The 11,896-nt window shown below is 34.9% G+C and overlaps 1 protein-coding gene across 1 annotated transcript; it reads right to left on the reverse strand.

Moving 5' to 3' along the window:
* Positions 1-281: 281 nt before the first annotated feature.
* Positions 282-3,749, reverse strand: LOC132549439 (uncharacterized). Its single transcript, XM_060213378.1, has 6 exons — positions 3,677-3,749; positions 2,826-2,942; positions 2,579-2,647; positions 1,381-1,499; positions 1,084-1,179; positions 282-422 (listed from the first exon to the last, which is right to left on the reverse strand). Exons 1-6 carry the CDS (start codon positions 3,747-3,749, stop codon positions 282-284), a joined length of 615 nt encoding a protein of 204 aa, XP_060069361.1.
* Between the last annotated feature and the right edge of the window lie 8,147 nt (positions 3,750-11,896).

Here is an 11,896-nt window from a genome sequence, read left to right on the forward strand (position 1 = left end):
GACAAAAACTTGCGTTTCTTTTTTCCGTTAGTATAGAAGCCTTATTAAAAACTTACTATGACTTACAACACCTTTTACCAATCAGACACGGTCTTAATCAAATTAATAAAATACTAAAGGTAAACAGCTGACATACTATCTTTAGACATAAGACCGATATTATACAATCCTACAGCATATTTGTAGGAAGTTATTATTCCTTGATGTCAGTTCCAAGTACCATTTTCAATTATTCTAATGCAACTGTCTCCAACGAAAAAACTAGATAGAGACCGAACGAATCAAAAACCAAGTCCAAACCTAAGTAAACAATATGTTATTATAACCACTCCGAATATCATGTTGATGATGTTTAGTCTCAAAGCACACACTGAACTGGCTTTAGCATTTGTCATGTCTCCATTGGAAGCTGCTCGTCGTGACTGAAATGAAACAGAATCCATTTACTGAAACTGACAATACGCGTCTGAAAGCCTTATTTCTTAATTAGAAGCTGCATCTGAAGCTGAAGACATTTAAGACACATAGTTCATTTGTTATGATAATGCATTCAAGAGGTAACAAGACACTTTGTATTGGCAAATGAAAATAACTTATATATAATCACGACTTATTTTTTTGGTTTAGATATCTAGCATGTATGACGATTGTTCATGACGTCACTGACATAGACACATCATAAAGATGACGTCATAAACAATAGTATGATTTTCAATATCACTGCCCTCATGTCTGAAAACTCAGATTTGTGACATTATACACAAACTAGTACGAAATTTATAATCTTTCATTTTTTGCTTTCAATTTATATGAAAATGGATAACCCTATTTTGTTTTGAAATTCGTGGCGTTCTATCAATGTTACTGTAACAGCTACGCATCGCCAGCAAGCATACCTCTGAAAATCCCATAATAAAGTATAGTTTTCCCCTAAATACAATTAAATTTGTTGAATAAAACATACAATTTATTTGGTTGAATAACGCATACCTATTTGCAGAAAACATAAAATTGTTCAATAAATCATACTCTCAAAATCTTATTAAAGTGTAGCACCATGATATATGTTTCCAGGAAACTTACGTCGTAGGAAGAGATAATGGCACAAATTCCGATTGACCACACGCAACATAAACAACCACATATAGACCAGCCCAGATAGTCGTTAGGTGGCGAGATCTGCGAAATCAAAATTATGCATCAAAACCACACATTTACGTTATTTTTCCATATGTTTTCATTTGTAAATTTGTTGAAGTTTGTTTTCAAATGTCAAAAAGGTTGGATGATTTCAAAGCTACGAAACATTTGTCATTGTATGTTCATTGGTACATTTCATTCATATGTATATACATATTATGTCATTGACCCGTATCATACAAATATAATTACTACTGATGGCAGTTCAATGCTGCTGGGTTGTTGAATGACAACACTTGTGTCAGTGGCTGTATACGACGGTACAGATATGTTGTTATTAGGATGTCCGGACTCCGTGCCTGTCAAAAAATTGAAAAAAAATACACACATTTTAAAAATAAATTTACAAAAGTAATTACGTGACTTGCCGAGTTATTAGAAACTTGGGGGTTAAATCTATCATACAAATATGAAAATTAAATATTGCTGTTTGGACATTTTTCAACATAGTAGCATAGTAACACAATTCATATTTCTCACACCGGCTTTTTTTCCGGATAATGTCCGTATCTAAATTTAGATAGTGTCAAACTTCGATGTTTCGAAGTTCAATGGACTATCATTCGTGGTGAGTAAATATCGACGTATATCAAATGCTATTGTTTGCAGACAAATAGAGGAAACTCATAAACTCAAATATTAAAAAAAAGTCACCAAAGTTCAACAAAAAAATCATAATGATATATAAGGTACTGAAGCGTAAGTATTAGTTTAGTTCTTCAAGTTAATACAACTTTAATAGTAACTTTAAGACGTCATGTATCATATTCAAGACAATATTTTCATTTTATTGCGAAACATTTAAAGACAGTACAAATGACACACAAGTGAATAGTATTTTTCAATACAAATTTAGAGTGAGATACAGTAAAGTCAAACATCATACAGCTGTTTCGTTCCGGGACTCGTTAGTCTAAGGGCCTTATGTTTGACGCAGAGAAGGCGACTGAGGAACATGCTAAGTGAACGAAAGAGTATTCAAAATCTAAATGGGGATGTCCACGAGCCCCATAATTCAATAAATCTTATAATTTTCATAAACGAGATAATCTTAGAACAATGTTCAACACATGAGTATATTCTGACTTGTGTCACTATTCGAATGAATCAAAGTGTGACAAGCAGGTTACGGAAAAATGCAAATAACTATAAACTAGGACATGTATCATTATTGTATATAATTCTAAATTGTATTGAAATGCGATTTGGATTTGAGTGTCTTTTGTACAAACCATTACATTCTTTAAATAAATTCATAGATATATACAAAAGATCTCTAACATGTTATTTTAATAATACGACTTTTCATAAATATCTCTACCAACATCGACCTGGCAAGTTATATTTATACAGATTTAACTCTGTCGAAAGTGCGTACCCTGTAAATCAAAAGATGGAGCTACATCGTTGGCGACGTGACTGTATGGGGGAGGTTTAGGTCCATCATCTGTAGATAAAAGTTCATGTATTATTTATTTTCTCTGTGAAAATAGTTTTTATGAAATGTTTCATTTGCTACTTTTCTATAATGTAAAAGATAATGTAGTAATTACAAAGAAATGTAATTACATAGAAATGTAATTACCTACAAATGTTGTTAGATATTATAATGATTAATTTAATACCTTTTGGAAGTGATGACGCAACATTAGACCCAGATGACGTATTGTCTCCCCATGTATACAATGCATTGCCTTCGTCAGTGGGTGGGAAATATGGCGGAGGACAGTCACTGCTACAGACTAAAACAGTGTATAAATACAGAGAGACAAACGTGTTAGTTGTGAATTAATCACCTACATTGTTCATTAAAAATAAGGCTAACTGATATTAACAAGATATATTAGAGACGTAGGGATGTTCTTCGTTGATGTGTTGATACCAGACAATATCATTTGTGTATGGAAGAATAATGATATTTAAGTTTTGTTGAGTTCTGAACGTCTGCGTGGCAAACACTGTGAAAAAGTGGAGAAAAGAATGGAAAAGGTAACGATTTTACCGGTTTGTCGAATTTAAAATAACTTTACAAATAAATACGTAATGAGACAGTCTTTGTAGTTTCTGTTTTCAAAAGACACGCGCAGAAATGTTGTAAACGTACTTATTTTTGGTACAACCCAATTTTAGTGCAATATCAATTTATCATAATAACGGATTTGTGTAGTCGCAATAGTTGTTATATTCATGACACGCAAAAACTAATTATAGTTATCATGATGCTAATGGAATAAATTCAGGGCGAATGTTGAATATGATTACAACTAACATAGATAGATTATTTAGATTATCATATCAGTAGAATTTCACTGTCTGTCTGTCTGTCTGTATGTCTGTCTGTCTCTTTTCTCTCTCTCCCTCCCCCTCCCCCCCCCCCCCTCTCTCTCTCTCTCTCTCTCTCTCTCTCTCTCTCTCTCACACACACACACACGCAAATCAATCTCCTCGAGGATTTATGAATAACTAATGAATATACCCGCTTGCTGTCGAAGAGACGATGGAGAACCCGGACAGGAATCCTCATCTGTAAATTGCTCGTACTCAGACATAACTGAAATGAACAAATCAATCACAATCTTACATAGGCCAGGTTCAAAATTTTAAAGTCGTAACGCTAGAACGGACTGTACGTCCGGCGTGTTCCCACACTTCACTACCGCATAAAATATAGTTGGATTCCAGCAGCTACTTATCTAACAGTTAAAACACTTTTGCAACATGTTAAGGGTTTGAACGACCACCTATCGATCTGTATACACAAGTAGAAAAGCTAACTCACTGTTTTTGAAACACTATTGGCCTGGATGGAAAGAATGTATTTAAATCTCGAAGATTATACTTTAATAAGAAAGTAAATTTTAAAGGAATAATCGGAATGCAAGTGCTAGCTACTGTTCCCTGTAAATTGATAGTGAAACGATTGGTTCGATCATTATCAGTATAATATAACCGAATTGGAGCCTTTGAGCCTTCGGCAGTATATGGGCACTACTATAAGGAGGCTTATAAATCACAGCCTCAACATACGCTCTTACTTCTTACATACAGAGGCCGTCCTTAGACGACCAATGCTGTTGATGTGACGTTAAATAGAATAAAACCAAAGACACAGAAAACAAATTATATTTTCGTTGACAAAATAAGGGATGAAAATCTTCTCAAACACAGAGGACAAGAAGACACACGTTTATTGGCAATTTAAGATTAAAAAAAACGAAAAGACAAACGGTATAACACATGACAAGTTGGTACACACAAACACGCATGGAAAAGGCGAATGTTGATATGCATGACTTGGGTACATATTTTGATCGAAGTGTGACAGTTGTCTATAGACAAGACTTAGAGGAACGCATATGACAGACAAAGCGACACATGTTTATATGAAATACCAAATTCAGTATAACTAGAGCAAAATATGAACAAAAGAAAGATCGACTCTTGAAAAAGTCCAAGAATAAGATCAGGTGTTCCGCAAGAGTAAACGTCTTCTGATTCATCGCGACACCCGCCGTGCAATTTTTGGTCAATCCGGGAAAGTGACGTCACTTTCCCAAATGAGAGCACGGTAAACAACAACAGAACCAACAGCTTTATCTACTGACACCAAACATATCCAACTCAATTTTATAATGAAATGGAATATTTTCCCAATTAAATCGTTATGATGATAAACTTTCCATCGGTCATTAACCTGCATCCATCGAAACCCTGTGTTGAAAGAGATTCATTTTAGACATTATGAGACAAAAAATATTATACTGAAGTCTATGGTGGCTGGTATGTGCCATTTTGTTATTTCGTTTTTTCGCCGCGAAATAACGACAAACGGCGGGGCAAAGTATTTCGGGTCGCCAAACAGCGACTTTACATTTTCGTTATTTCGCCTTACATTATTTCGTTATTTCGTTCTGTTGCTGCGAAAAGACGATGTTTAGCGCGGCGAACAAACGACATTTGTCGTTCTTTCGCGGCGAAAAAACGAAATAACGAAATGGCACATATCAGCCACCATAGAAGTCAACTCCTTGAGTATCGAATCATTTGCGACTTTGGGTCATCAACTTGCATCCCTCGAAATCCTGTGTTCTGAGAGTTTATGAGTTACCGAATTTTTCACAAAAATCATAATACTGAAATCCACCACATGAATATCGAATCAGCTGCGATTTTAAGGTCATCAACTTGCATCCCTCGAAATCCTGTGTTCGGAGAGTTTGTAAGTTACCGACATTTTACACAGAAATTATGATACAGTAATCAACCCCTTGAATATCGAATCAGCTGCTACTTAAGTCATGCACATTTAATATACATGACAGTATGATTATAATATGGCCAGCAGATACATTATACATAAATAACAATGGGCGACAAACTTACACACTAATATTGATATATAACAATACACGATGAGTTGGCACATATTTATGAGCATGATTCTATGCAACATTATCATATGCATGCCGAGTTTTTACTGATTTTTTTCATTGTCTTCAACCTTTTCATATACATTACGATGAAAACAAATCAGCCCACGTGATAAAGGAAAATCCCGAATACAAATTTCTTATTTCGAAATTAATCAAAATATATAAATACGGTGTAGAAAAGGGGTACCGTCAGTTCAAATATTTAAGTGAATATGCAAAACAAATTTAAATGTATTTATACATACCTGATTTCAGATTCTCCAGACAAATTAAACAATTTTTTTCTTGTTTAGAATAATAATCATCGGAGTATAACGTTTGTCTTGTAGCATATTCAATTCCGTTATGTACAATGTGGTGTTGTAACGAATGCGTGTCATATCGGATAAGTGTGATATAGTGCTGATGGTGTTATATATAATAGGATCAGGTTAACGATGAGGAGATGTCGATAGTAAGTTACATCCTTTTCATTTGTTTCATAATTTTGTGTGAAGTAAATATTTTTCATTTAACAATATTTTTGCAATATTCAGAAGACCAGAAAAATCGCTGACGTTAAATATCTGTTGAGTATATTGAAAATATCGATATCAATGTGTAGACAGTATTACGTTTCTCTAGATCTGAAACTGACCCAACCCAACACAAATAGCATTACGAATATAATTGACATGCTTACACATATAATTTGTTGAGACTAAGCTTCATGATAAACACGCCGATTCGATATTCTAAAGCTTTCTGTATATGTTGTTCTATATATATGATAGATGTACACCGCCGAAGGAAAGCTTACGTAACAAGTTAATTAAAGATTTAGGTTAATACAGGTCAGAAAAAATTCCATGATCTCGCTGGAATTAGCTTTTCAGAAATCCCCGCTGATAAGCGTATGTTGTGATTTTGTTGTCACATCCATATCTAGTTTGAAAGAGTTTGATTTCTTTCGTTTGACCCAGATTGACCTGGCGAGTGTCGATGATAAAGTGTCTTTCGGAGCCCTATTTTATTGGTTCTAGTGGTACTAATGACTTTATACATGTGTTTTCACGTGATAAATAGGTGTGTTATCTGTAGTCGTGTGATGTGAGAAACATTGTTGTCGATAGTCACCTTACTGCTTAATAGAATTCAAACATTTTCTGCTTCTGTTACATAATAGCAAGCCTTTACCACATTAATCACACTGTGTCACACCCAAGATTTTTTTAAAAGAAACAAATGTCACCTATTCACTGTATAAAATTTTAAAATTTAGCCGTGTGAATTAGATATGTGTCTGTTGTAGTATGTATTAATTCAATATAATATAATGTAACGAGATTAAAACCTAGAACACAAGGATAAATTACTCGAAGAAAGGTATTTTGCATAAAGAATTGTACCTCAAGGTATAAACTAATATTAGAAAAGTTATATGGTACGGTATCGTGATTTACAGAAGGTCAAATTTTGTTCATTTTTTGTTTGTTTGTTTTTCTTTTAAAGTTTAGTCTTAGCATTAGAACATACTTAATAGCAAACTTACTTTATCGCGAATTATTATTATTATTCCTAAGTAATAGTTTTTGTAATTCTCTTCATATTCCTTCGTCCATTTAAATATGATAAAATGACACTGGGATCATGCGAATTGTAAAAAAAAAACCCTGTATACTTACTTATGGTGTAAACACTTCCCAGTTGACACGTGACAGATGACAACGAATGGATTTCGAGGAATGCAGGTTTTTGCCCTCGTTTTTTCGAAATCATTTTAAGATTGTGTTTACTTCTGTAATGTGACGCATATACAGTGTCTTATGACTTGAGATTGGACAGAAAATACTTCGAATAGCTGTTAATGCAACTGATTTTCAAATTTGATAATTATTAGCAATTTGTTTTTGTTTGTTTTTTTATTTGTTAATCATTTATTTATTTTTGTTTGTTTTTCTTCCTCTGAAGACGATGTCCACGGCTAATAGGGCTACTGACGGGTGATTCTATTAAATACCACAACATTTAAATGCCATAACCAGGACATAATATCACGACGCCAAACCTGGTCAGATTATACTTCCAACAGACATACCAGTCACAGTGCATTCTACTCAATCTTGACTGACAAGTGACGATCATCAAGTACTTCAATAACACCAACGGATTGAAAGTTAAGAAATGTCGGACTTTTACGATGTTCTTAGAGGAAATATGTTTTTATGGTAGACTTACGCGAGGACACATTTGACGATGTCCTGGTATCTGACAGTTGTACTTCTACTGTGAAAGGAGAGAAACAGACGATCTATTAAGAAAATCAAAATCTATAAAAGGATGGTGGATGATTCTCAAAATATAGAATGGTTTATAAACCACGTGGAAACTTTTACGGATGAATTCATCACCCTGAGGGAACATCTATTCTTTGAAAGTAGATATGATTTTTCTAGAACAAATTTACGTGGAGTATATCCAGGTGTCCGGTGTCTAACGGACGTATTTCATTTTGGTTTTGAGACTCAAAAAGTATCACAATTTACTATGGTATTTATAATTTTGAAATAAGATAGACACGGAATTATCACAATCAAGGACAATCAACTCCCTTCAAGGGACAAGTTTGATCCCGTGATCACGTGATCGTTATGATGTAAGTTAATTGATATTTCCGTTCTCTTCTGTCTTAATCTCCTAGTTAGTTAGTTGTTTGTTTACAGATGAATACAGAACATGGTTACATCGATCCGCCATGGAAATCTTTTGTAACTGAGGTAAAAAAATGAAAACGGAAAACAAATTTTCTGACAACTTTTAAAAAGATAAGAAATGAAACAACAATTCATTAAATTTCTGCGAAAATCAATAAAAAAAACTACTTTAATTTTGGAAAAACAGACGGAGGGATCACAAACTACGGACAATAGACAATTTTTGATGTCATATGATGAAGATGATGAAAGACCAAAACTGCAGAATTTAATTATCAAGAAAATAGTTCATAGAACCTAATACTGAAATATGACGAGACAATTCACTGGGATTAATTCGTTAATCAAGAAATGATGGAGTTGTTTCCCTTTGATTACATCTTCTTTATTCACCGTTCTTTATTTATCTTTATTTAAGTTTGTCAAGAGTGAAGTAAATTTCGACTTTCATCAAGTAACAATTTCAATGGTACGTTTAAACAATGACTTGAATATACTGTCCAAATCACGCGAATCGAATTGCTCTTTGTTTAAAAAACATTCACGGCTGTCGGAAAATTAGACAAGGAGAAAAAGGCACGATTTTTGATTGCGTGACAGTTGAAAAACACAAATAACTGAATAATTTCTTGTAATATAAATATTGAAAGAATGTTAGATATCAGTAATATAGTCCGGGGTACGATTTTATATGGTATAGCTTGAGACATTTTGCGCAGTGAAACAAAAAAAAACATAAATTATTTGTTTGTGATTTACAGAACGTACAGCGTAGTTTTCTGAAATAAATCGAAAGTGAATTGCAATTTCAACCACAATAATGGCCCACAAAGCTAACGTTCAAATGTTATTCCATAAACGACACTAAATGAAGCTTCTTGTATCTTGTAACTTGTTTTCTTTTCAAATTCTGCCGATTTGAGTTTTGGAACGGACAAGTTCGCAAAAAGTGATTTACGACTTCGTCCCCTAAAAACTTAACTATTTCACCTGCGTATCACTGTTGTTTATTTCTAACCTACAAACTCAATACAATCTTTATGAGTAATGTAATGATGTATCTAACCTTCCTCCACCTGAACACCACAAATCAGACACAGAAAACAGCAATATTGTCAACGCATATCCCACGGACTTGGAAACAACTACTCAACAACAAATAAAAACACAGAAGAAAGTTTCAAGGATCAGTAACTTTAAAGACTTTCTACTGTATTGTTCCTTCTTAACAAATTTTGACTTTTCATCTTTAAGTACACAATATACATAGATATAATTGTTTCCTGAACACTACCTGTGCAGGTGCTCTTTTGTGTTCAATCAACAAAAACAGAAAACTAAATATAGATTGCAACGCGCATGTTTAAAGGGTTCTTTTTGCCTGCTCTGCTGCAGAATCTGTAACAAGGCACGTAAGAACATAGACATACAATTAAACTGATCTTGAATAACATAATGGAAAAGGAGAATTGAAAAACACCATAAAAAATTAAGTTGCACCATTTTCTAAGTTAGCATTTAAAGAGATTAAAAATACATAATTATGAAATATACTGAAGCATATTTCCTCAAAAGTATAAAACCAGGTAGAAATATACCAAATAACAATTAGCAACAATGATAGAATTCGCACGAAAACAGCTGTGCAGAGTTTCGTGGTAAAATATACCAACACGTTATTGACATACCTATGGGGAAAAACTGTATCCTGAATTCGGCTGGCTTGCTTTTGTTTTCACTCAAGGCTGAATTTATCGAAAACTTTATCACTACATGACACGAAAATTCTTTATTTCTCATTTTAAGATAAACAATTGAACTTCGTTTTTTCGAAGTCGGAGGGACCATTGGAATACTTCGAGTTATCCGATTATTCGATTTAAGTGAGATATTTTGGTGAAAAGTTTGGCCAGTAAGGCGTTTTTTATTTGTAACCGTTTTCAGATGTAATCCGCACAGACGAAATACCTTCGAATTAAACGGAGTCTTTGAGGTATTCGAATTCAAGAAAACGGGGTTGGAATAAAGGACACTGCAAACTCTTCTTCGATCTTTTATTACAACGAAATCAACAACAACAGCTTATCGCCAAAAATTTGATAATTTCGAATAACATATCGTTAATTTTCCGTTTCAGTATATCAACACACATTCGGGCCCTGTAATAGCACGTCACTGTACCCAGCAGTGTTCCTGTAGTAACACGTCATTGTACCCGTTAGTGGTCCTGAAGTAACACCTTACTGTACCCGTTAGTGGTCCTGAAGTAACACCTTACTGTACCCATTAGTCCTGCAGTAACACGTCGCTGTACCCATTAGTGGTCCTGAAGTAACACCTAACTGTACCCATTAGTGGTCCTGTAGTAACACGTCGCTGTACCCATTAGTGGTCCTGTAGTAACACGTCACTGTACCCATTAGTGGTCCTGTAGTAACACGTCACTGTACCCGTTAGTGGTCCTGTAGTAACACGTCACTGTACCCGTTAGTGGTCCTGTAGTAACACGTCACTGTACCCGTTAGTGGTCCTGTAGTAACACGTCACTGTAACCGTTAGTGGTCCTGGAGTAACACGTCACTGTACCCGTTAGTGGTCCTGTAGTAACACGTCACTGTACCCGTTAGTGGTCCTGTAGTAACACGTCACTGTACCCGTTAGTGGTCCTGTAGTAACACGCCACCGTACCCGTTATTAGTCCTGTAGTAACACGTCATTGTACCCGTTAGTGGTCCTGTGGTAACACGTCCCTGTACCCGTTAGTGGTCCTGTAATAGCACGTTACTGTACCCGTTAGTGGTCCTGTTGAACACACCACCGTACCTGTTTGTGGTCCTGAAGTAACACGTCACCGTACCCGTCAATGGATGTTTTGTAACACGTTACTGTACCCGTCAGTGCACGGTTAGTAACATGTCACTGTACCCAGCAGTGGTTAGAACCATCTTCCTGAACACACAAAAGGTTTCTGAAAATCAATCCGATGATGAAACCGGATACTATTATTCTGCCACACGGATCAAGTATTAAATTTATCGTATCTTAACTGCATCACAGTGCGCAAATAAACCTGAAAAAAAATCGTTTTGACGGTGATATCATTCTCAAATTCAAATTAAAAGACACTCGTTAGAAATTGAGATATAGACGAATTAAGAAGAGTACTTTTGCATTTGGGTTATCGTCGATGAAACATAAAGCCATCATTACAGGTATTATTTCACCAAGTTCCGGTAATTTCTTGCAGTTATAGCGCGGCACTGTTTCGTAAATGTGAATCGATTTATCTGTCTTATGCAACAGTACACTTCATTGGGGTAGCACGATAAAGTCAGCTTTAATTCCGCACTGTCGTAAGGAGACTTCCAAGTATACATCGCAGCCTCCCGAAAACACATGTACTCACCACACATACATCGGGAGACCGTGCTTCAATGAACTTGTTATTGACAGGAATTTAAAGAGTATATTATGCAAGTCAAGGCTGGCAGTAATCCAGCATTAAACTCTGTTTATGACCAACCGTGTGTGTATGGGATCTTGTTTCCTGATAGACAACACCATCTGTTT

This window comes from Ylistrum balloti, unplaced genomic scaffold (assembly GCF_031769215.1).
Source record: "Ylistrum balloti isolate Yb309-2 unplaced genomic scaffold, AGI_CSIRO_Ybal_v1 Utg370058, whole genome shotgun sequence".
NCBI lineage: Eukaryota > Metazoa > Mollusca > Bivalvia > Pectinida > Pectinidae > Ylistrum > Ylistrum balloti.

Excerpts from the sequence above, each read along its gene's own strand:
- LOC132549439 (XM_060213378.1), bottom strand. The coding sequence starts at position 3,749 with ATGTCTGAGTACGAGCAATTTACAGATGAGGATTCCTGTCCGGGTTCT. Across the intron at positions 2,648-2,825 it reads TGCGTCATCACTTCCAAAAG|ATGATGGACCTAAACCTCCC; the intron begins GTATTAAATTAA and ends TTTTATCTACAG. Across the intron at positions 1,500-2,578 it reads TCCATCTTTTGATTTACAGG|GCACGGAGTCCGGACATCCT; the intron begins GTACGCACTTTC and ends ATTTTTTGACAG.